The sequence below is a fragment of the Ahaetulla prasina genome, chromosome 15 (genome assembly GCF_028640845.1).
Source record: "Ahaetulla prasina isolate Xishuangbanna chromosome 15, ASM2864084v1, whole genome shotgun sequence".
NCBI classification, from domain to species: domain Eukaryota; kingdom Metazoa; phylum Chordata; class Lepidosauria; order Squamata; family Colubridae; genus Ahaetulla; species Ahaetulla prasina.
Window position 1 is genome coordinate 19,227,807 of NC_080553.1, and position 23,284 is coordinate 19,251,090.

Sequence of the window (23,284 nt, forward strand, 5' to 3'; positions counted from 1 at the left end):
AGCAAGGAAAAAAGGAAGGCGCAGCTGGGTCTTCAAGTTTTATTAGTGTATAAAAAAAGGGGGGGGGCTTGAAAAAGGGGCATCAAAGCCCTGGGTGTCAAGTTTTATTACAGTGTATAAAAAAAGGGGAGGGGGGGGTTGAGCAATCAAGGCCCGGGCTGCACTTTCTGCTTCTTGGAAGGTCCAGCCTTCTCATCATCATCATGGAAGTCTCTTTTTCTGTCTGGGAGTCCCTGGAAAGGGGTGGAAGCCACCGGTCACCTCTGGCAGAGCAACCCCCCCCCTTTTCTGCTGGCCAGAGGCTGGTGCATGACACAAACACATACACACACACACCCCGTGTCCCAAAACAAGAACCATGGCCAGATTAGGGAGGGCCCAAGAACAGCTGCCCCCCCCCCAGATCTGGATCTCCATGCCCTCACTAGACACCAGGCCACATCCGTCTGTCCCTCCTCGTTTCTTTCAGCTGTGCATGTGGTGTGATGCCCAGGACAGTTAGCTCCTTGTGGGAACGGAGACTGAGCCAAAGGGGATGTTGAGTCGCCATCCCAGCCGAGCTGAGCCCACCCACCCAAAAGGCCTTCAGATGTTCAAACAGAACACGGGGGGGGGACAGAATAAAGTCCCCCAGCATTAGAAATGGCCCGTTGTAGCCCACGCTCAATGGCACCCGTGGGCGCCAGACGTGGATTTACTGTTGTTTGGCAAGCCAGGTTTAAAATCGCGGGACTGCTTGGTCCCTTCTTCAAGAACAAAAGCAAAGGTCAGGAATACCTACCAAAGTCAGAGGCTCGGGTTTAACTCTCGTGTCCTGTGTTTGAGTAAGCAACTGTTGAAAAGTATGCCTCATATGTTCATCCTATGAGGGACACACGTGAACACAGATTTAAGGGAAGCCCTTAAATCTGGACAGTCGACATGCACACTGGCCAATGAGGGATGCTGAATGGCTGGACAGAGGGGACAGAACCTGCAGGGGAAAGGGCATCAGCCCAAGTGCTTGAAATGAAGACCCCAGCCCTACTTCTCCCCACTTCTCTTCTCTCTGTATACCTATGACTGCATCTCCAACAATCCATCTGTTAAGCTACTGAAGTTGACACAACAGTGATTGGTCTCAATCGAGACAATGACGAATCTGCATATAGACGAGAGGTAAAACGACTAGCCTTGTGGTGCAACCAAAACAATCTGGAACTGAACACACTCAAAACCGTAGAAATGGTGGTAGACTTTAGGAGAAACCCTTCCATACTTCCACCTCTCACAATACTAGACAACACAGTATCAACAGTAGAGACCTTCAAATTTCTAGGTTCTATCATATTGCAAGATCTAAAATGGACAGCTAACATCAAAAACATCATCAAAAAAGGACAACAAAGAATGTTTTTTCTGCGCCAACTCAGTAAACTCAAACTGCCCAAGGAGCTGCTGATTCAGTTCTACAGAGGAATTATTGAGTCTGTCATTTGCACCTCTATAACTGTCTGGTTCGGTTCTGCAACCCAACAAGAAAAACACAGACTTCAGAGGATAATTAGAACTGCAGAAAAAATAATTGCTACCAACCTGCCTTCCATTGAGGACCTGTATACTGCATGAATCAAGAAGAGGGCCGTGAAAATATTTACAGACCCCTCGCATCCTGGATATAAACTGTTTCAACTCCTACCCTCAAAACGACGCTATAGAGCACTGCACACCAGAACAACTAGACACAAGAACAGTTTTTTCCCGAAGGCCATCACTCTGTTAAACAAATAATTCCATCAACACTGTCAAACTATTTACTGAATCTGCACTACTATTAATCTTCTCATAGTTCCCATCAACAATCTCTTTCCACTTATGACTGTATGATTGTAACTTGTTGCTGGCAATCCTTATGATTTATATTGATATACTGACCATCAATTGTGTTGTAAATGTTGTACTTTGATGAACGTATCTTTTCTTTTATGTACACTGAGAGCATATGCACCAAGACAAATTCCTTGTGTGTCCAATCACACTTGGCCAATAAAATTCTATTCTATTCTATTCTAGGCAGCATTTTCTTTCATCGCCTTGTTCTTTGTACACACATTTGGGTAGCAACAACAGGAGTCCCTTTCTGATTAAATGGCATTCTACGGAGCACAGCAAAGAAGGGAAATGGCCACAGAAGGAAAGGAAGCCTTGGTCAGATTTGGCTTCCCAATTTGGCTCACTGCCACCTCTTCATCTTTGGGCCAGAATCTGATACAAAACAGGGCTCAGGCACACCCACTGCCTCATTCCTCTTCCTGCAGGACCACCACCACCCCGCTCCTCCTCGCCCTCCTGCCTCCCCTCAACAAGCAGCCAGGATCCTCGCAGACAGGCAAGCCAGCTTGGCCCCTACCTGCAGCCAGGGGTGCTCCAAGGCCTCTTCTATGTTCAAGCGCCTGGTGGGGTCCACAACTAGAAACTTCTGAACCAGGTCAAAAGCTGCAACGAGGAAACAACTGACTGTCAAGCAGTGGTGAAATGTAAAATTTGTTACTACCAGTAATGTGGGCCTGGCTTGATGGGGGTGGGGTGGGGTGTTAATGTGACCGGGTGGGCGTGGCCAACTTTTTTTCTTTTCTTTTAAAAGCATTTTTTCTACAACCTCTTTGGCTGAAGAGGTAGTAGAAAAAATGCTTTTAAAAGGCTCTGATGATCCCAGCTGAGCTGCGCGATCATCAGAGGCTTTTTTTTAACTTTTAAAAACATTTTTTCAGCCAAAGAAAAAATGGTTTTAAAAGTAAAAAAACAACAACTACTACTCTGATGATCATGTGGCTCAGCTAGGCATGTGCAGGGGGTGGGCAGGGATTTTTGCAACTGGTTGTCCGAACCATCCGCTGCCATCGCTACCGGATCAGGCAATCTGGTCCGAACCGCGAGCATTTCACCCCTGCTGTCAAGTCAGGGAAGCTCCTCCTTCCTATGGTGCATAAATGCTGCTGATGGAGGCTTTCCTTGTCCCAGAACTGTGGCAGCAACTGAGAACTTAATCCCCTTGCCCAAACAATGCCATCTATCAGGATCTAGGGGGCCTGTCTTACCCTTTGGAACAGCAGCTCCAACCCCCAATGAAAGTCTTTAAACGCTTGGCTGTGCTCCCAGGCCACGTGGTTGGGCTTTGGGGTTTGTTTATATGGTTTTTCTTCTGGATGCACACTTTCCGTTTCATCTGTATTATTTGCTTTTAAAATGTAAATTGTCCAGTGTCATTTGGCCTCCAAATTGCATAGATAAAATAACCATACCATGATTAACCTTCTGTAAACATGAGCCCAAAACGGGAGAGAAAGGATCAGAGATCCCCCATCAGTTGAGACAACACCTCTACTTCTTTTCCTCACCTTTCTGTACCATCTAAACATGGAAGTCCTCTCTCTCTCTCTCTCCTGTAGCTGCAGAAATGAAACTAAACTTGGTGAAGATATTGTCTTTTACCCTGGAGTCAGTGGTGAAATCTAAATTCTTTCCTACAGGTTCTGTGGGCGTGGCTTGTTGGAGGGTCATGTTACTGGGTGGGCATGGCTATGATTGGGGGATCAAAAGACAGAAACTCACTAACAATGTCCTGCTGGAGCAGGATTGGACTAGACCTCCAGGTCTCTTCCAGCCCTGGATTATCCTCTGAAGCTGCGTCTAGTGCCAGGTTTGTAGTCCTTTCTTCCTCTCCTTTTCCCTCCCTCCCTCCCTCTCTCTCTTTCTCTCTCTCTCTCTCTCTCTCTCAAATGACCTCCCCATTTTTTGCCTACACCCCCCATTTTTTGCCTAGCAGGCTTCAGCTTTTTTACCTTTTAAAAATGCTTTTAAAAGTAAAAAAAAAAAAAAGGCTCTGACGATCGCGTGGCTCGGCTGGGCATGGGCGGGGTGCAGGGATTTTTGTTACCGGTTCTCTGAATCACTTGTCGCCATTGCTACCGGATCGGCCAATCCGGTCCGAACCGGGAGCATTTACCCCTCCCTGGAGTGTCTCCAAGTGCAGCTCCTGCCAATCTCCCCAAAGCCACCGACAGAGCGAGCAGAGGGGCACTCTGGATCGTCCTTCGCCATTCTCCTTCAGCTTCACCTCCCCAGTGCCTGATATGAGACTTCCCCATCTTGGTACCTTCTCAAGGTTAACAGTACTAATCAATGGCAGCGTCTAAGCTTCCCGGTCAGCTCTCTTCAGGCCAGAGAGGCCTGGGTGCCTCTGCAGGGCCCTTCCTTGGAGGTTCACTCAGAATTTTTTTTTTTATTTACATTTATATCCCGCCCTTCTCCAAAGACTCAGGGCGGCTTACAGTGTGTAAGGCAATGGGATTTCAAGGCCAGGAAGCCCGCAAACGTTTGGGCAAGTTCAAAAGTGAAGACAAAGGCATGCTGACTGGTCCCCCAAAAGTAGTCAAACTCACTCTCTCCCCACATACACCCTGTTTCTGTGTCGTCCCAGTTCCTTGGGGAGCACTGCCATACCATCTCTGGATACATCCTTCCATACTTCTTCAACATAACAGTAGTTGCCGCTGGTGATCTGCTCTGTCAGAGACAGCCGGGCACTTTTCTTGGAGAAAGGTGGGTAGCCAGAAAGACTGAGCAAAAAGAAGAACAGAAATGTCCTGCTTTACTCCTTTTATAACGGGGACAACTGAAGCTCATGCCCCACTTTTACTAGTCCTCAAAGCCGCCTTTGGCCAGGTCACATGAAATATGACAACTGTAGCTGTAAATCCTAAAACAAAGGTCACCCTTTGGCCATGAACGATTAGGTCGCAATGCCAAAGAGATCTGTACTTTGGTCTGGGGTTGCTATGCTTTGCGATCCTGGGGAGCAAGGGGGAGGGGAAAACTCATCCAGACATTCCAATCTCAGCGAGTTTACACCAAGGTACAGCATTAGTACTTCTTGTGAAAGATGGGATGTGAAACCGAGTATTTTACCAGCCATACTAAACTTTTTTACCACATAAAGAGAATCACTCCAAGACTCCAGCAGTCCACAGACCGTCCATATCCAGCTGTTCCAGCAAAATGTAGAATCTCCGGAGCAAGGTAGTCAGGAGTGCCACATAATGTTTGCATAAGAGAAGTTTCTCCAATGATCTTGGATTGCCCAAAATCTGTAATCTTGTACAAGGAAAGTTGGAAACGGTTCAGAGCTTGAAATTAGACTTTTCTCTGCGCCTGTTAAGAGTCTCATCAGAAATGTACATCTTACTTTGCCCTCTTAACTTGATATAAAATGAATCTGCATATAGTGGAAGACAGTTCCTTACCTACCTTGACAAGGCAGTTCTCTTCCCTAGATGATAAAAGCACATTCTCCAATTTCAAATCCCGATGAATTATGCCATGTTTGTGAAGATACTTTGCAGGATACCAAAAAGGGGAAGAATCATGAAATAAATAGGCTTTAAAAAGATGAAAGACAGGAGTTTGGTAGCCCCTATTCCAGTGATGGTTAACCTTTTTTCCATCGCTTGCCAAAAAGCAGGGGGAGCGCGAGGGGGGGAGGGTCATGCATGTGCATGCCCACACCCATAATTCTATGCACCCCGCACCCCGCTTCCCCCCACTTTTGGCACGTGATGGCCTGGTAGGCCTGTTTTTTGCTTTCCCCAGGCTCCAGAGCCTCTCTAGGAGCCTGGGGAGGGCGAAAAAAGCCCTTCCCCATCCCCATGAAGGCTGGAAACAGCCCATTTGCCAACTTCCGGTGGGACCAAAAATCGGCAAACGGGCCATTTTCGCCTTCTCCAGGCTCCTAGAGAGGCTCTGGAGCCTGGGGAGGGTGAAAATGGCCTCCCCCCCGCCCCGGAGGGCCTCTGGAGACCGGAAACAGCCCATTTGCCAACTTCCGGTGGGACCGGAAATCGCCAAACAGGCTGTTTTTGCCTTCCCCAGGTTCCTAGAGAGGCTCTGGAGTCTGGGGAGAGCAAAAAATGGGCCTTCCCCACACCTCCAGAGGCAGGAAACAGCCTGTTTCCCTACTTCGTGGTGGCCCAGAAGGCCCGAAAATCAGCTGACCGGAGCTGAGCTTGTGTGCCCACCGATAGGGCTCCATGTGCCACAGGTGGCATGCGTGCCATATGTTCGCCTATTCAAACTGACATGGTTTATTTATAAGCTTTGGTGGTCTGCTGATTACCATTCACTGCTATTCACAGCTCTACTTAACTTCTGTTTGAGCTTAAAGCCATGAAATGCCTCTTTGACAGTTCCCCATGGGCTAACCCCTCCATTTCTTCTTGATGCAATGCAAAGCATAAACCCACCTCTAACAGCAAACCCAGCAGATGCCATAGAAAATACAATTCGTGTTTGTCACAATTACCTGCACAGCCAACAACATCTGGTAAAAATAAAGTTTGCAAGTTCTTTCACTCAGCCGGGCTGGTCGCTGAACCTTGTCAAACAGTTCCCCACCTTCCATCCTGAAAAGATTATAGAGGGAAGGTGAAGGGCTTTGTTTTCTTCCTGCGAAGCACATGTCAAGGTAATGCACAGAGACCCAGAGCTAACCAGGAAAGGTAGACTCTTCAGATTGAAATTAGAAGGGGAGGGGGGGGTTCTTTGCAGATGACGCCAGATGACCTGATCAATTTCCTGGCTTGCTAGAGTTGTTTGAGCTGCAAGCATTTGCGATCAAGGGATCATTCATCAGACACCTCACCTGGACCTCCAAAATCAGCTCCAAGATAAGCCTTCAAGCAGCATTTGGACATAGAAGGCTCTACTTTATACAGTTAATTGGGCCTTGAGATACTACCAGCTCATCTTCTAAATATTGTTGGTTTCTGGGAATCCCAGATTCTCATCTGAATGGCAACGAGTCGCAGACAGAAACCTAGAACTACAACTTACAATTCCAACACAATGTAAAAGTCTTTTCCTTCAAAGAAATCTATTATCTTGATTAGGCAGGGCTGTGGAGAAAAAGACAGACAATATTCAGAAGTGACTCTTGCAAAAAAAAGCATTTAAAACAGCGATTTTGTTTTGCTTTTAAGAAGAGGGATGGTGAATCCATTCATACAGATACGTGTCACCTGACTAAGTATGCTTAAAAAAAATCAGTCTTTTTAAAATGAATAAATTTCTCCAGAAACCTTACCAGTAACTTAGTTCCAATCAAAAGAGAAGAGGAACAAAACCAGCACAGAATATGCTATTCGCTTTTAAGTGTCACTCACATGGTTGATTCTCTTCAAGATTCCCACTTCTGTCTCAACATTAAAGGGCTTGTCCTGCTGTTAAACAATAGACATCAAAAGGTAAAGTCACCCCTGCAGATCGAACTCATCTCTTTAAATGGAAGCAATTTTCAAAACAAAACAGGGCCCAAGATAGTGGTAAGAGTGGCTGCTGTAATGAAGCAAAAACCAGAGGAAAAATAAATAAAAATGTCTGTGCTGAACTGCAAATTAAGTTTAAAGGGGAGACAGACAGACAAAGGAGCTCTTGGAAAAAAGATCTTTGCCTTAAAAAATGAGAACAGAGGCTGGTAAATGAAGCTTATTTGTGCAGTGAATCTGTTACTGCCCATTTTCTACAGGGCTCTACCCATCCACTGAGTGGCTGGGGGGATTGGCAGTGGGGCAGTTTAAGAGCTTTGTTGAAAAATTATGCACTTCGATGAAATTTTAAGTCCCTCGGTCTTACAAAGTGGTTCCCTCAAAGTCAGGGCTGTCAAACTTCCGGCCCACGGGCCGGATGCATCACACACTGGCCACGCCCAGTTTAGTGAAGGGGAGGAAAAGTCCTGGACAACAACATGAGTTTGACACCCCTGCTCAAGGTTCAAGGTAAGGGGTTTGAGTGAGATAATAGACCATCAACATATTCTTCCTGCATCAGCCTCTAATGAAAAATACACACAGAGAGAATAAAAGGCATTGAGGCTACACAAAGCCCACAAACACCCAGCCAAATAATGCATAAACATGTTACATCAAAAGTCAGGGAGCAGCCACACAGAGAAATTCCACGTTCGGTTGGTGGACATGCTCGGAAGCTAAAAATTACTGGAATAAAATTAAGACATGGTTAGAAAAAATGACCCAAAAACAGACTGATTTAAAACCAGAGCTGTTCTTATTGGGTATCCTCCCAGAGAAAACCAGTAAAGAAAATATTTATTTGATTATACATGTAATAACAGCAGCAAGAGTTGTTTTTGCACAAAACTGGAAAACACAGAAAATACCCCTGGAAGGAGAAGTTATTAAAAATTTTTTAGATTGTGCAGAAATGAATAGATTAACTTTGATGATCAAAGAAAGAGAGGATTCAGAATATTTTAAGATATGGGATCAATTTTACCATTGGTTAGAAAAAAGATATACATAAGCAATTGATAGTTACGTAAGAAAATGGTATAATTACAATATTGTACTTGTGAAAAAAATTGTAATAGATTAAATTGAAATGAAGAAAAAAGTAACAACAAAAAGATGGAACCATGAAGAAAACACCGAGAAGTCACACGGAAGGAGGAATGACTAATGTATTAAATGTTTGTGTGTGTGTATATGTGTGTGTGTGTGTGTGTATTTATATATATATATATATATATATATATATATATATATATATATATATATATATATATATATATATATATATATATATATATTTGTTTTCTGAGGTTTTCACGGGTGTTTGTATGGAGGTCTTTGGTTATTCGGGTTTTCTCCCGCGTTAAATTGGAAGTGTATTGGCGACGTTTCGAAGTCTCATTCATCGAAACGTCGCCAAGACACTCCAATTTTACGTGAGAGATGAAGAACATAAAACACCCGTGAAAACCTCAGAAAAGAAATATATATATATATATGTATGTATGTATTTATGTATGTATGTTTTCTGAGATTTTCGTGGGTGTTTGTATGTAGGTCTTTGGTTATTCGGGTTTTTATATGTTTGTATGTAGGTCTTTGGTTATTCGGGTTATTATATATATAAAAAGTCAGGGAGCAACCAATATGTTAAAATTAGGGAAGCAATACTCCAGGGTACAAACAAAATGAAAACGACTTACCGTTTCTGGCAAAACGTCAGTCATAAACTTTGATTTCCTTATGATTTTTATGGCAACTTTCCTATGGGTGTCCCTTTCAAAGGCCAACTTCACCTCTCCACAGGCCCCACTAACAGAAATAGAAGTAAGGAAATGCTGCTGTATGGGAGACCTAGATGCTGAAGCAGTCTTGTTCTTACTCTCCTGCCCCCCACCCCACCACCATGGGCCCAGGGGAGACTCAAGGGCAGACCCACAGTGAGAGGACGGCTATGGGCAGCTTTAGCTTAGCTCTCTGTTGTGATCTATTCTGCCCAGACAGTGTGAGAGCAGCTGAAGCAGCTGAGGGAGACCCACACTGAAACCAACCTGACCCCCAAGCAACCAACCTCCGACCAACCTGCCCAGTGTCTTTGAGACGATGTATTTCTTCTGCATGTCCTTGGGGTATTCCAGCTGATGCCCAACCTCCAAGTCAGAGAACACAAACACTGGGAAGGCAGCAGAGAGGGCACTCCCTGTTACAAACGACGATGCTCCTTTGCACAACCACCCAACCGCTGCCATGCCATACTGCAAATGTGGCTGAATGTGGACAATGGCTAAAGGGCAAGGCTATCTTCAGGGGCCGTCCAAACCATCAAATGCAGAAATATTCAAGGCAAATTGTGGCCATCTGGTTTTACCCCCAAATATCTAACCATAGGTCTACTTCATACCCTCACCCCTTTTCCGTAAAGCTAGTGGGGGAATCACAAACACTATCTGAAGCCTTGAGTATCTTGTCAGAACTTCCTCCTGTTCTCCTAGACAGGCATTTGGAAATGTAGTTGGCAGGGGGTAGTTTGTGTGGGTGGGAGGAGCAGGGCAGAGTTTGTAGCACCCTGCTGCCCGGGGATCCAGCCCCAGACAATTAGACTGCATGCCCTGGACTGGATCACCTGAAGGGGAAATGGGTGGTCTTGCAAAGGCCCTGCCTCAATCACTTCGGAGAGTAGGGCTTGGCACACTCTCTGCAGGGTTCTAGCCTGGAGCGCCTGTGGCATGCATTTATGTTTAGGCCGCATCGCTTTGGGGCAGAGTGGGGTGGGGTGTGCAGCCCTGAGCATGCGAGGCGTGCCAGGTGAGTGAAAGACCGCTTCTGAGTTTGCTCTGGATCTACTGCCCCAGAGAACAAATGTTGAAAGGGGTGCTGTGTGCCGATCACAAAAGTAGGTTTTTCATGCCTCCTGCTTTTGGGCATGCCGAGCAAGCTCTGCCTACCTTTGTTGTGGGGCAGTGAAAGGGCAATTTTGGCCACATGGGCCAGAGGAATCTTCCTGCCCTTGCCCACCACACGGTCATTGACAAAGGTCCCGTTTGCACTTTGGTCTTCCAGGTAAGTCACAAAGCAGCCCCGAGGTCCCGGTTCCTTAGCAGAAGACGAAACTTTGGTCAGCTCCCATCGGCCGGAGGGAGGTAGCGGACCCAACGCCCCAAAGGGGCAGCCCAGGGGTGAAATCAGCAGGTTCTGGAGAACCAGTAGCGGAAATTTTGAGTAGTTCAGAGAACCAGTAGTGGAAATTTTGAGTAGTTTGAAGAACCGGCAAATGCCACCTCTGGCTGGCCCCAGAGTGGGGAGGGAATGGAGATTTTGCAGTATCTTTCCCCCAGGAGGGAATGGAGATTTTGCAGTATCCTTCCCCCTGGAGTGGGGAGGAAATGGGGATTTTGCAGTATCCTCCCCTGCCACGCCCACCAAGCCCCGCCACGCCCACAGAACAGGTAGTTTTTTAAAAAATTGGATTTCACCACCGAGGCAGCCCCCCTCCCTCCCCCCCCCGGGCCTTACTCTGAAGATGCGGAAATGCCTCTTGCTGTACTGCCGGTAGGTTTCCCCCCTGGGCAGATCCAGCCTGGCAAAGCTGTAGTCGCAGCCGGGATCGCGTCCGAACCAATACTCGTCCTTCAGGCAGACTGGGCGGGGAGAAGAGCGGCTCCGGTCAGCCCGGTCAGGAGAGGGACGCCCAAACCCAGCCGCCCACCCGTCCCTCCCGAGCCGAAGCCCCCGCGGCCGCCTACGCACCGCAGTCGAGGAAGCCCCCGGCCAGACCGAAGAGGTGCCCCCACGGCCGGGCTGCCTCCTCCGCTGCGTCGCCCTCCTCCTGGTCCTCGGGGATGGCGGGCAGGTCGTGCGCGGGGAGCGTCTCCAGGGAGCTGAGCGTGCCCGAGGAGGAGCTGTTCGAGGAGCCCGACGGCGGCTGGCTCGGCTGCGTCCCGCTCGCCCGCGGCGGCGACGGATCCCGACGGGACATGCCGCGGCCGCGGCACACCTTCATCGCGCCTGCGCGGAGACGGGGCGGGGCGTTGGAAGCGGGCGGGGCGCCCGCCCGCCTGTCAAGCAACGGGGGCAGATGTGGCGGCGGGCGTTGCGCGCGAGGCCTCCGCGTCGGGCCCGATCCCAGGCGGCCGGGCGCCGCTGCTGGAGTTGCGGGGCCCCGCTGGGTTCGGAGGCGCCGGGGCCCGGCTTCTGCCCGTCGTGCCGCGCTCTGCAGCCGCCGGAGCCCCGCGCGGACCTCTTCGGGGTGCTGGGCTGGTGAGGGGCAGCCGGGGGGCGCATGCGTGTTTGGGGGGGGCTGGGAGGGGGAGACGCACACGAGAAGAGGCGCTCGTTGACGCTCCCTCCTCCCTGCAGCCCGCGCGGCTTCTCCCTGGACCTGGCCCGGCTCCGGCAGCGCTTCCTGGCCCTGCAGCGCTCGCTGCACCCGGACCGCTTCAGCCGCCGTCCGCAGGTGGGAGCCGGTAATGGGAAGCGGGACGCCGGGGCTGGGCCGGAGCAGGGCTCTCCAACCTTGGCCGCTTTAAGCCTGGAGGGCTGGCTGGGGAATTCTGGGAGTTGAAGTCCGCCAGGCTTAAAGCGGCCAAGGTTGGAGATCCCTGGGCTGGAGGACCCCCGGGGACGCCGTGACCCTCCCCGTGCCTTGCAGGCCGAGCGCGGCTTCTCGGAGCAGCACGCCGCCCTGATCAACCTGGCTTACGGCACCCTCCGCAGCCCGCTCAGCCGCGGCCTCTACCTGGTAAGGCGACGGGATCGGGGGTGGGGTGTGAGCGGCGGAGGGGGGGGGGGTCCTCCTTTGAACCGCGCCTCTCTGCTCCCCTTCCCAGCTGGAGCTGCGCGGAGTCGAGTTGGCGGCGGGCAGCGACGCGGAGGCCGAGCCCGGCTTCCTCGCCGAAGTCTTGGAGCTGAACGAGCAGCTGGCGGCCGCGGACTCCGAAGCGAGCTTGGCTGGGCTGGAGAGCCTTCTGGCAGGTCGGTGGGAGCCTGGGCGGCGAGAGAGGAGGCTCCTCTCAGCTCCCCTGCGAGAGGGGCCGAACTTGCAGGGGTGAAATCTACTGGAGAACCGGTAGCGGAAATTTTCAGTAGTTAGGAGGACCGGCTAATAGCACCTCTGGCTGGCCCCAGAGTGGGGTGGGAATGGAGATTTTGCAATATCTTTCCCTCAGGAATGGGGAGGGAATGGGGATTGTGCAGTATCCTTTCCTCAGGAGTGGGGTAGGAATGGGGATTTTGTAGTATCCTTCCCCTGGAGTGGGGAGGGAATGGAGATTTTGCAGTATCCTTCCCCTGCCATACCACGCTCATAGAACCAGTAGTTAAAAAAAATTGGATTTCACCACTGGGCCAAAGGCTGCATGGTTTCCTCCTCCTCCTCTTTTCTCTTCCAGCAAAGCAAGAGGCTCTTGTGCAGGAAGTGAGCAGGGCCTTCGAGCAAGGTAGGAGGCCAGGTGGGCCGCTGGAGCGTTGGCCGGTCTGACTGCAGGCCAGTCGGCCAGCTGCATTCCACTCTTGTCCCTCCGCACAACCATGCAGCTTCCTTAACAATGGCCATTTCTCCTGACTTCCTTTCCAAAGTTTTCCCCTAACTTTCCAGCGTAGTACAGCCCCCCCCCCCCCCGGGGGGGGTGGAGTTTGGAATCACTGTTAACTTTTTAAGGCTTGTTCTGGTCTTGTAATTCCAGATGACCTTCACAAGGCCAGAAGACTCTTGAGCAAAATGAAATACTTTGCGAACCTAGAGGAGAAGGTGAAGGAAAAGAAAGCCCCTTCTTGATCCCTCCCCCTGTTTAGGACAACACTGTGAGCCACCAAGGAAGGAGACATTTGGAGACTGAGGGAAGGGGGGTGGGCAGGAAGCAACCTTGTTCTCTGCTTGAGAAGCTGCCTGTGAGGGAGCCCAAAAATCAAAATAAAGGCGCTCTGGGGATCCATTTCGGTTTGTATATGAAAGGCGCTTGGCCACTTGTGGTGGTGCCTACTTGTTGCATCTCTCTTGGCAGAAGTGGCCCAACCATGCTTGGAGAGATTTTTCACTGCCCTGCAGGATGGTAGGCTTTAGTGCAGGGAAGCGGGGACGTCCCCCTTATTCCCTGCAGCTGGGAACTCTAAAGCATGCTGGGGTGGATTCACAGAGGTTGCATGTGGTCTCCTGCCCAAAACGGTTGAGGAAAGTTTCTTGTCGCATGTTCCCTGAAGCCATGTCAGGGGTGAAGACTGGCTTCACTCAAGGACTACAAACAAGATGCGGGGTCCCCTCGTACTGATACTGGAGTTCTCACAACTTCATTTTTTCCAAGTTGTGCATATTTTATAAGCCTCTTTCTTTCCTTCATGATTTCCTAATTAAAATGCTGTGAGTTTTTATTCTGCCCAGAGAACTAACTAGCGAAGAGCTTCCCATGTTATAAATAACGTATTATATATGGAGTGCTATTACCCTAACATGTATTCCCCAATGTGAGCCTCTCCCTCTTGATTTTCTCTCCCAATTGTCACTATTTCTAGCACGTCCCTACTGTGTGGAACAAATCTGATTGGTGAATGGTATTTTGGAGGTCAGCTGCCATGTCAGCCCTACCAGCAGCTCTTCCTGATTTCATCCCCTTGACTGGCACAGCTCAGCTATGTTCTAAATGCGAAGACAGGAGCCAGGTGAAAAGCAGCCCTTTATTGAGCAGGCCCTGCTCTCGAGAAGCCGGGTGGGGGGATATGCTCGATGCACAGACTCCCCTGCCTTCTGCCAGGGTCTGCCTGGGTATCTGGCATGCTCAGAGTGGTGCAGCTCCTCTGGACCCAGCCGCCGATTGCCCAACTCCAAACCAGCTCTTAGACCTCCCGGCAAAGCAGCTGTCTCTCGTGCGATTCTTCCTCCGGCTCTTTGGCTCTCCTGAAGTTGAGCTTGCGAAATTCTCTCTTAATTTCTAGAAAGGTTTTGTTCTTTGTCTCGGGAATGACACAGAAAATGAAAGTGGCCACCACGCCGCATTCTAGCAAAAACACAATGAAGCAGTACTGCTTCAGGCCTTTCTGGGGAAAAAAGCAAAAAATTAAAATCTGAATGACCACAAAAAGCTGCAATGACTCCATTTTACCCATCCCCTCTGGGGAAGTTGGACCAGTGTTAACTGTAGTCTTTGGCTATAGCCAGCCAAGCCTCCTGTCCTGGTCATTATTATTTCACAAATACGTTTTCATTAACCTGCTTGTCCAACTTCTATACTAAGAGCAGCTTCTAACAGAGCAGAAGGGAGATCTGGCTGTCCCAAACCAAAACCTTTCTGGTCATAGATGCCCACAGATGGCACAATTTCCACCATAGCCTTTTTCAGGCCTCCTGTCAGCCGCCACCTCATTATGCTTCCTTGTGCTTCGTTGCTATGCAGTGACAGAGTGCCATGAACTGTGGGAGGGGGAATGCTTGGGGAAACAAAAGTAAGTACCACCTCAGTCACCCAGCTGGAAGGAGGGGTCCGCCCACCAAACTATACTTGGACTGACCGTTAGGGAAACATCTTGCCTGAACCAGATTGGTTGCACTGGGGTGAGCTTCAATTCACTTTATGCCCGACTTGGCAAAGCGAATGATCATAGGCTGAATGTTATTTAAACTTGGACCACCTTTTGATAATCAAATATCTAAAATCATCTCCACAAAGTATAGAGCCATAGAATCATAGGGCTGGAAGGAACCTTGGAGGGCTTCTAGTCCAACCCCCTGCCCTAGTGTCGTTTCCTCTGAAGGTGTGCAGAGGAAGTGTTTTGATCATGTCAACTCCTTCACACCCCTGGGAAGCTTCAGCTGGGGATGAAGTCAACCACAAGTGATAGTCCAAAGCACAAGGCTGGGACCAGAGTCTCGTGAAAGGACCAACCTACCACAATAAAGGGGAAGAGCATGCCAACAGTGAAGAAGCTCAGCCAGCTCACTGATCCTGCAATAGTGTAAGCGGCAGGGCGTGAGGACTGCGTGAACAATTCGGTCGTCAAAATGCTTGTCACACCACCTGAAGGAAGGGGCCCTTGTTAGACAGAGGGAGTGGACGTGGTGAATTATGTAAGAGGCACAGTGCAGAGGACATAGGTTAGTTCAACCTTCTGGCAGGCATGGTAGAACAAAGCAGAAAGCTAACAGATTATGGGTTTGCTTGTTGGGGGAAGTTTACTCGGTGAAAACTTAACTGGTTTACTACCAATTCGCTGGCTGCGCATGCACACTGTGTGCCAAACGTGTTGTGCGCACCCAGTGCATGTCAAAAGGAGGCATGGGTTAAGTTGAACGGGGGGGGGGTGATCAGCTGTGGCGCGTTATCTTTTTTTTTACTTTTAAAAGCATTTTTTTACAACCTATTTGGCCGAAAAGGTTGTAAAAAAATGATTTTAAAAGTAAAAAAAGGCTCTGACGATCACACGGCTCAGCTGTGATCGTCAGCCTTTTTTTTAACCTTTTAAAAGCATTTTTTACAACCTATTCCTACCATTTGGGCGGGAAAAGCGAGAGAGCCAGAAAGAAGTGGCAAGCGGGCATTTGTATGGGCATGGTGGGTGGGCAAGGATTTTTGCTACTTGTTTTCCGAACCACCCGCTACCATCACTACTGGATTGACTGATCCGGTCTGAACCGGGAGCATTTCACCCTCGAGTCTTCAAGTCTATGCAGAAAGATGGATGAAGCTAATTTTTTTATTCCACAGCAGAGCGAAGAACTTCAATAGCTGCCACCTTGGGCTCGTCAGAAAAATTTTTGAATGGAGGTGTCTGAAGACATCTTGTGTAAATCCATCCGGCCAGTGAACACCTTGGAAGGCCATTCCCTACCCACCTCTTAACTCCTTAGGCAAGCATGCAAAAGCAAATATTTATTATAGTCAGACCAGCATAAATGGGTGCATGCAGTACCTCCAGGTTGGTGATTCTAAGAGTATAGAAGATAGATGTGTTATCCAGGCTGAAAAAACACAAGCAACAAGAGCTCCTGGTCTCCCCCTCCCCACATCCACTTGCAAACATGGCTTACTTAAGGTAGGCCACCTCAGTCTCTACAGTCAACTGTCGGGCCCTGCAGGTTTGCATGTGTGAATTTCACCGTAATCATAAAAAGGAATACCTGGTCCAAGGCCAAAGCTCAAGATGAAGGCGAATATGCAAGCTATGCTCAGATATGGTGCCCATGCATACATCTGAGGAGAAAGCATAGGACAGCAGGTTACGTATTTCCTAACTAGTGGAAAAAGTCTGAGCCAAGGAGGTGGTGGCATTGCTAGTGCTATGCCAGTAGTAGGTGACGGTCAGCATTTACAACCACTGCTGCAAAAACTCCTGCAGGTGGGTGCAGTGAGCAATGGGCACGCTCACCTCCTTAGGTTCCCCAATTACCTGGAAGGTCAGGGAAATGGTCAGGATGATGCACCAAAACATCATAAGGCAGTAGCCTCCCAGGATCAAAGCTCTCCTCCCCAAAGATTCAACTAGCAAGCCCTGCAGGAAGAGGAGGAGAGTAAAGCCACTTGCTCACACTGTGAGAAAAGAACCCCTTTGTGGCCAGACGGAAAGCCTGCATTCTACTACTTACGCAGGTGAGGGCAGTGAGGCATTCACACATCCCTGTACCTGAAGTGACATAGGGGATCTTCTCGGGGGGAATCCCCGTCTCTGCAAAGACGTAACTGGCATAAAAGTAAATCTGAAAGTACAAAAAAACACAATGAGGAAGGGAAAATGCTGCAAGAGGATACCCGTTTTTGCTTGCCAATGGGACCACCAGCAGGGAATAGCTCTGTTGTAACTAAACTGCACAGCCTGAGCTCTGCCTTTGAACTTTGCTGCCAATGAGCTCCGACTCCCACACCTGCTATGTGCCCCCAGTTATCTCTGCCAGAGGAGCTTGGAGAGCAACCGTTGCATGGAAGAGCTGAGCACGCAACTGGGATGTGGACAGTTCCCAACCTGCTCTTGGTTCCAAGCTGTCGGGGAATCTGCCTGTGGCAGGAGCTGGATGGAGGCTCCTGCCAAAGGGTGCCCTGGCACTCACTGTGTTGATCCCACTGAGCTGCTGGCCCATGGTCAGACAGATGACTGCAATCAGCTGCCAGCGGATGCTACGGTCGGCAAAGAGCTCCCAGGGCTTCTTTGCCTTCTCCCCTTGGAGGGCAAACCTCTCTCTCTGGATGTCCTCCAGCTCCTTGTGGTAGCGCAGAGGGCCATGGAAGCGCTTCAGTGCTGGGAGGAAAACAGGGTTCAGCCTCTGGAGCAGGGGTGTTCAGGCCCACCTGGCAGGTCCAGCAGGAGGCAAAGCATCTGGAACCTCTGATTGAGTTCACCTTCTGCAGTTGCCACTCTCCTCCCTGGCTGTGACTCTACTGAGATGGATGGGGATTGATTTGCCCAGAGCACTCCCACCCCTAGTTTGTCCTGCAGACAAGGGCGAGATTCAGGAGCCTTTCTTTCTGGCTAAAACTCCCTGGTGGGCAGAAGGAGCTGCTGGCTTGGAGCTGCTCCCTGGCCTGAAAAAAATGTGCCCAGTTCTCTCTTGGAAGGTTTGGGAGGCATGGCTGCCAAAGGCCACAGCCCACTGTACCTTTGACACCCTTGGTCTCGTCCCCTCGGTCCAATAATGTGAAACGGGGACTCTCTGGAAACCAGGGAAGGCTCAGGAGTTGGATTATGGCAGGCAGGCCACAGCTCGAGAGCAGGAAGGGCCAGAATTCCTCTCCCCCCAGCAGCTCCCTGTGGGAAGCAGCACAAAGGCAGCTCTTCAGGCCCCTAGCAAGCCAACTGGTCCCTGCGCTGGGGCCTCAGCGACCCAGAATTCAACACTCACCTTAGACCCATCACTTGCCCGGTCAAAACACCTCCTGTCAGGAAGATGGAACTGCCTATCACCATGGCCCCTCGAAGGTGTCTGGGGGCACTTTCACCTATATAGAGAGGCTGCACAGAGAGTCCAATGCCTGAAAACAGAAGAGGGTCGAAGGGGCAGGGTTCCTCCCGTACGTTTCTGAAAGAACCTGTAGCGGAGAGGCTGCCGCTAATAGAAAGAAAGCGCCACTGTCCTCCATGAACTGCACACCTGGTGCAGGTGGGTCTCTCCCAGGAAGCAACAGATTCATTAACTAGGGATGGCTCCGGAGACAAAATCCAAATGCTTTACCTGTATTCATTCCGATGAGAAACCTCCCAATGATCAGCAATTCGAAGAGCCCTGTTGGGAGGCTGGCCCCCATCAGGGTAGCAGCAAAGAGGGCAAGGAGGTTATTCATCAGCAGAGCTCCTTTCCTGCCAAAGGAGAAGGGAGTCAGAAGAGCCACTGAAGAAGGGAAAGGAGGAGACCCCCCCGGAACAGGTCTTGACGGCTGCAAGAAGGTTGGTCAGCAGAAAAAGCGGGTGGCGACTCTGGGTTTCCAAAGAGAGGTGGTTTCCTCCCTGCAGGGACTGGTGCATGGCTGCCATTTGCTCAGGCTCCCTTCCCCTCCAGCCACAGCATGAAACCCATCCCTGGAGTGTCTCTTCCCTGCCAGAACGGGGCAGTTCCCAGGGAATTTCAAGTCAGGCCAGGCAAAGACAAAGGACAGACGGGCCTGTCCACTTCCTTCCAACTCCTTGGAGGAGGAAGAATTGCCCAAGAGTAAAGGAAGCATGCCTCTAGGAATGATTTCGCTCACCTGCCCAGACAACCAGCCATGATGGGCCCAAGGTGAGCCCCAAAGAACCCGCCTAGGGAAAAAATAGAAGCAATGGTGGACCAGAGAAGAGTCAACATGCTGGAGCTCAGCTCAGTCCGGTAACGGTTGTGCCAGGTTTCATTGAGGAAGTTGTGGATGTGCTGAAAACCCAAAAGGAGAATAATGGGGGTGGTGGTAACGGTGGTGCTGCCCACTTCCCATTGCCAGTATGGGTCAAATGCTTCACTCTTCCTCAGCTAAGGGTTTTACATAGGCTGCCTGGGCCGGACACACACACCCTTGATCAGAAGCAGAGCAGCACAACTCTTTTGTCAGAAAGGCCAAATGAGTTGTTACAATCCGCCTCTTTGCTTCCTTCCCCATCTTGGAGACCTGATCTCTGACATGCCCCACCTGCTGGCTGGGGAATTCTGGGAGGTGGAGTCCCCAGATTTCTTAATATTCGAGATGGAGAAACACTGGGCTAGAGATGCCTGCAAACGCGTTCAGGGAAAAAGTCAGCTGCCACCGAAAGATCTAGCATGCTATGCGCCCAGTGGGTAGAGAATGGCCATGGACTCCTTCCACTTCCTCCAGAGGTCCTGGCTGCAGAAGGCCTGTTTGAGGAGATTCCTCGCCCCTCTTCCTGCATTTTCTGGGCTTGCTAGATGCGTCTCACAGAAAGAGCCCTGAGGCAGCCTCTGGATTTCAGTGCCGTTTTGTGAATTGTCTGTTTATTAGCCACCTATCTGAAATGATATAGGCCAGTGATGGCTAACCTTTTTGCCGCCACGTGCCAAAAGTGGGGGTCACGCATGTGTGTGCCCACACCCCAATTCAGTGCGCCCCACCCTCCCACACATGCCCACACGACCCCCCCTGCGGTCTCCCCACTTTTGGCACATGATGGCCCAGTGGGCCCGGTAGGCCCGTTTTTCACCTTTCCCAGGCTCCAGAGGCTTCCTAGGAGCCTGGGGAAGGCGAAAATGGCCTTCCCCAACCCCTGGAGGCCCTCTGAAGGCCAGAAATGGCCCATTTCCTGACTTCCAGTGGGCCCGGAAGGTCCTGGCCGGCACACACAAACAAACTGGAGCAGAGGATATAGGGTCTCCTTGCTTAAGCAGAGGGTTAGACTAGAAAACTTCCAAGGTCCCATCCAGCTGTATTATGATTGGTCCCTTGAACTGCTGCAGCTCAGCCTGTCAGTCTCCATCTCCGTGTGAACTATGCATACGCATGTGTTTAGCACATGCTGTTGTCCCTCCATGGTTACTTTTGTTTTTAATTGCCTTAGGAAGCATGAAACACTGCATTAAATCAATCTTGCAGTTTAATTAGTGAGGGAATCAGCTGAGGCAGGAAGAGTGTCAGCTGCCTTGGCACCAGACCCATTTGGCTTTGTTGCTCTGAGCTTTACTCCAGGCGGCTTGTCAAGTAATGCTGGGGGTGGCGGAGTACGTGTTAATCTGGGAAAGGATGGCATCCCGTGGCTTGGCATTTCTCCCCCAAAATGGCTAGATGAACCTGAATGGGGGACCATAGCAGAAAGGGGTTCAGTTGCCCTGCTAGTGATGCCCACACAATATTCCTGCCAATGTGGCAGATATTTGCGGCCAAACCTTCCGGGACCACGTCTCTTGCATCCAGGAAGAGCTTCACTTATGTGGGTCCTGGCAATCATTCCATATCTCCTGCCATTTTCTTCATCATCAGGCAATGGCCCTTGGGCATTTTCAACCCAGCTGGACACGGAGCCTTTTTCAAATAAATCGTGGACAATGGAAAGTCTATGCTGGTTCATGCCCCCTTCCACCCTGCTTTCTCTGAGTTGGGTAAGTGTGAAGAGAAGAATCGACAGCAGAGCAGCCACAAACAGCCCTTCAAGATGCTTTGGAGGTCTTACCTGAGTGGGGGCATTGATGAGAGAAATATTGTATCCATATTGAAAGGTCCCTCCAATGCCAGCTGCACACACAGTACCAAGAAGGGTCCAGGTTGGGAGCTATAGAAAGAGGAAGTCCCAAATGCTATGGTCAAGGAGGGCCGGACTACTGGGAAACTGGCAACCCTGAGCGCCCATTCTAGCTCAAGCAAAAGATGTTTGGCCTCGGCAGAGCATAAGATTGTCGGAGCCGTGAGTGGGTGCGTGGGATGGCGGAGGGTAAGCCTTTTATAAAAATCTTGAGCTATTGTTTTCCCTAGCCAAAAAAGAAGCATCAGAAGAAGGAAATCACAGCTTGTGGGTGGACCATCAGTAACAACCTCAGGTCTGAACCACAAAGTAGAAAGCCAATAAGAAAGTAATTTTTTTAATACATTATTAAATGTTAACCAAATAAGTCAAAACAGAAACAAGCAAACAGAGCAACTGATCAGCAGAAGAAGATCATGCTATTATTTCTTTTCCCAATTTTTGTGGTCGTTTTTTTTCCTACTCAGCAGCAACCTTCATACTCCTTCCCATAGTAGTTCTCCTGGATCAGTCTAGACTAAAAGTTGGGACACCCAAATATCTTGCCTTTTCATACATGTGAGAAATTCCTTTGGCTGGGGGAGCGAGGTGGAGGAATTATCAGAGGGCAGGCAGAACAGGAGGTGAAGGTAGCCTCCCTTTTACCGCCAGCTAGAATATTTTTCAAAGGATAAAAAGTGAGAAGGTAGCAGTTAGAGGTATTCCGGTTAGAAAACCCCAAAGCTTCAGCTGTTCCCAAGAAACACAGAGAAACTCATTTTGACATCTTTTCCACCTGGCTAATCCATGGAAAATGATGCAGAGGGAACCCCATGGAGAATTTGCAGAAGCCAAAACTGAAGGTGAGGCCTGCTTCATCACTGCCCTGATAACCAGCAAGTTTTCGATGCACCCCGCTACCCTGCCCCCTCAGCATTTCAAGCAACCATCTTCCCAAGAGCAGACAACAATCCCATTACACCAGTGGTGAAATCCAATTTTTTTTATTACCGGTTCTGTGGGCGTGTCTTGGTGGGTGTGGTGTGTCTTGGTGGGTGTGGCAGGGGAAGGATACTGCAAAATCTCCATTCCCACCCCACACTGAGGACAGCCAGAGTTGGTATTTGCCAGTTCTCCGAACTGCTTAAAATTTTCACTACCGGTTCTCCAGAACCTGCTATATTTCACCCCTGCATTACACCTGCTTGTAATAATGCAGGTGGATTGTCTAAAGTCACTCGATCTTCTTTCCAGCATCCGGCTTCCCTTAATGCAGAGGCAATAGTTACTCTGCCCCAAAGACCATAAGTACTATTTCTATCCATCTGGAGGCACATCCCTTTTCTCTGGCAGGGGTCTGGTAAAAGCAACTGAAGAAATACACGATTAAGTTGAGAGAGAGGGAAAGAAACATCATCCAGGGCTGCAACAGTTCCTTTTAAGAAAATGGGGCGCGGGGGGGGGGATTTTCCTTACAAGACAGCAAGTCAGAGATGTGCATACTAGAGGGAGGGAGAAAGGAAGAAATATTTCCAGGATGGGAAAATGGCATACCCTTTCCCTCCTTCAGACTGATCCCGGGATAACGGGAAGCATTTCTTCGCGCAGCACATGGTTACGCTGGGCTAACGCTGGTGCAAAATGAGACGGCACCTATCTAGGTCTCAAAGAGAAGCTCAGCACTTAGGCTGTTGGTGCGCAGCAGTGATGAAGGTGCTAGAAACCGAGAGACCCATCTTATCTTAGCCACGAAAGAAGGCGGGGTGACGTTGGGACATCCCCCCCCCTCTCTCTCTCTCTCTGCCCCAGCCCACCTCACAGGATTGTTGTGGTGGAGAAAAGAGGAGCAAGAAGTTTTAGGTACGTTCACTCACTGCCTTGAATTACTTACAAAGTCATAAAGGCGAGGTAAAAATCAAAGAAAGGGACGGAGCTTTGACCAAGTCTACCCCACCGCCCTCCAAAAAAGCTCCCAGCCTCGGTTAGGACTCGGCTGCGGGTCGGGCGAAACCCCAATGCTGCGGCCTCAGGACGGCTCCGATGCCGGCCGGGGAACGGGGCTGGAAGCTCCCGGACAACCCGCAGCCAAATGAGAGGGAGGCTCTCCCAGCCTCTCGGAAAGCAACTAAGCGCCGTCCCGCCGAAGAGCAGCGGAGGTCGCCCCACCTCACCTGGTGCCGGAGACTCCGGCGGGTTCCGGCCCCGCGGACCAGCGGCTGCCGCTCCGCGCTTGCCATCTGAGCCGCCTGGGTTACACGCAGGCAGCCTGTGGAGCAGCGCGCTTTATGCCGGCCCCGGCCGCGGCCCCTCCTCCTCCTCCTCGTCCTCCCTCCGCC

At 50.1% G+C, this 23,284-nt stretch overlaps 3 protein-coding genes across 15 annotated transcripts; 1 reads left to right on the forward strand and 2 right to left on the reverse strand.

Annotated features, from left to right (window-relative positions):
* Window positions 1-25: 25 nt before the first annotated feature.
* On the reverse strand, window positions 26-11,340 carry CHEK2 (checkpoint kinase 2). 5 transcript variants are annotated; one of them, XM_058158569.1, is made up of 14 exons: window positions 11,088-11,340; window positions 10,854-10,978; window positions 10,286-10,433; window positions 9,423-9,513; window positions 9,044-9,152; window positions 7,197-7,250; window positions 6,868-6,929; window positions 6,338-6,437; window positions 5,287-5,373; window positions 4,970-5,133; window positions 4,483-4,598; window positions 2,390-2,475; window positions 782-862; window positions 26-233 (listed from the first exon to the last, which is right to left on the reverse strand). In XM_058158569.1, exons 1-14 carry the CDS (start codon window positions 11,338-11,340, stop codon window positions 147-149), a joined length of 1,563 nt encoding a protein of 520 aa, XP_058014552.1. In that variant the 3' UTR covers window positions 26-146. The 5 variants fall into 5 exon arrangements, 4 of the variants coding, with proteins under 4 accessions (XP_058014552.1, XP_058014551.1, XP_058014554.1 ...); XM_058158568.1 differs by having other exon boundaries at window positions 7,197-7,253; XM_058158571.1 differs by lacking the exon at window positions 5,287-5,373.
* Window positions 11,341-11,415: 75 nt separating this feature from the next.
* HSCB (HscB mitochondrial iron-sulfur cluster cochaperone) lies at window positions 11,416-14,189 on the forward strand. Of its 2 annotated transcripts, XM_058158584.1 has the most exons (7): window positions 11,416-11,597; window positions 11,697-11,793; window positions 11,989-12,078; window positions 12,167-12,311; window positions 12,728-12,775; window positions 13,022-13,139; window positions 13,845-14,189. In XM_058158584.1, exons 1-6 carry the CDS (start codon window positions 11,416-11,418, stop codon window positions 13,111-13,113), a joined length of 654 nt encoding a protein of 217 aa, XP_058014567.1. In that variant the 3' UTR covers window positions 13,114-13,139; window positions 13,845-14,189. The 2 variants fall into 2 exon arrangements, with proteins under 2 accessions (XP_058014567.1, XP_058014566.1); XM_058158583.1 differs by lacking the exon at window positions 13,845-14,189 and having other exon boundaries at window positions 13,022-13,270.
* Window positions 13,993-23,271, reverse strand: LOC131185749 (solute carrier family 2, facilitated glucose transporter member 11-like). 8 transcript variants are annotated; one of them, XM_058158572.1, is made up of 12 exons: window positions 23,120-23,271; window positions 20,901-20,999; window positions 18,998-19,158; window positions 18,487-18,611; window positions 18,157-18,286; window positions 17,914-18,062; window positions 17,368-17,555; window positions 16,909-17,019; window positions 16,713-16,814; window positions 16,444-16,516; window positions 15,216-15,343; window positions 13,993-14,366 (listed from the first exon to the last, which is right to left on the reverse strand). In XM_058158572.1, exons 1-12 carry the CDS (start codon window positions 23,183-23,185, stop codon window positions 14,166-14,168), a joined length of 1,533 nt encoding a protein of 510 aa, XP_058014555.1. In that variant the 5' UTR covers window positions 23,186-23,271; the 3' UTR covers window positions 13,993-14,165. The 8 variants fall into 8 exon arrangements, with proteins under 8 accessions (XP_058014555.1, XP_058014557.1, XP_058014560.1 ...); XM_058158575.1 differs by having other exon boundaries at window positions 14,224-14,362; XM_058158574.1 differs by lacking the exon at window positions 16,713-16,814 and having other exon boundaries at window positions 13,993-14,362; window positions 16,947-17,019.
* Window positions 23,272-23,284: the final 13 nt, after the last annotated feature.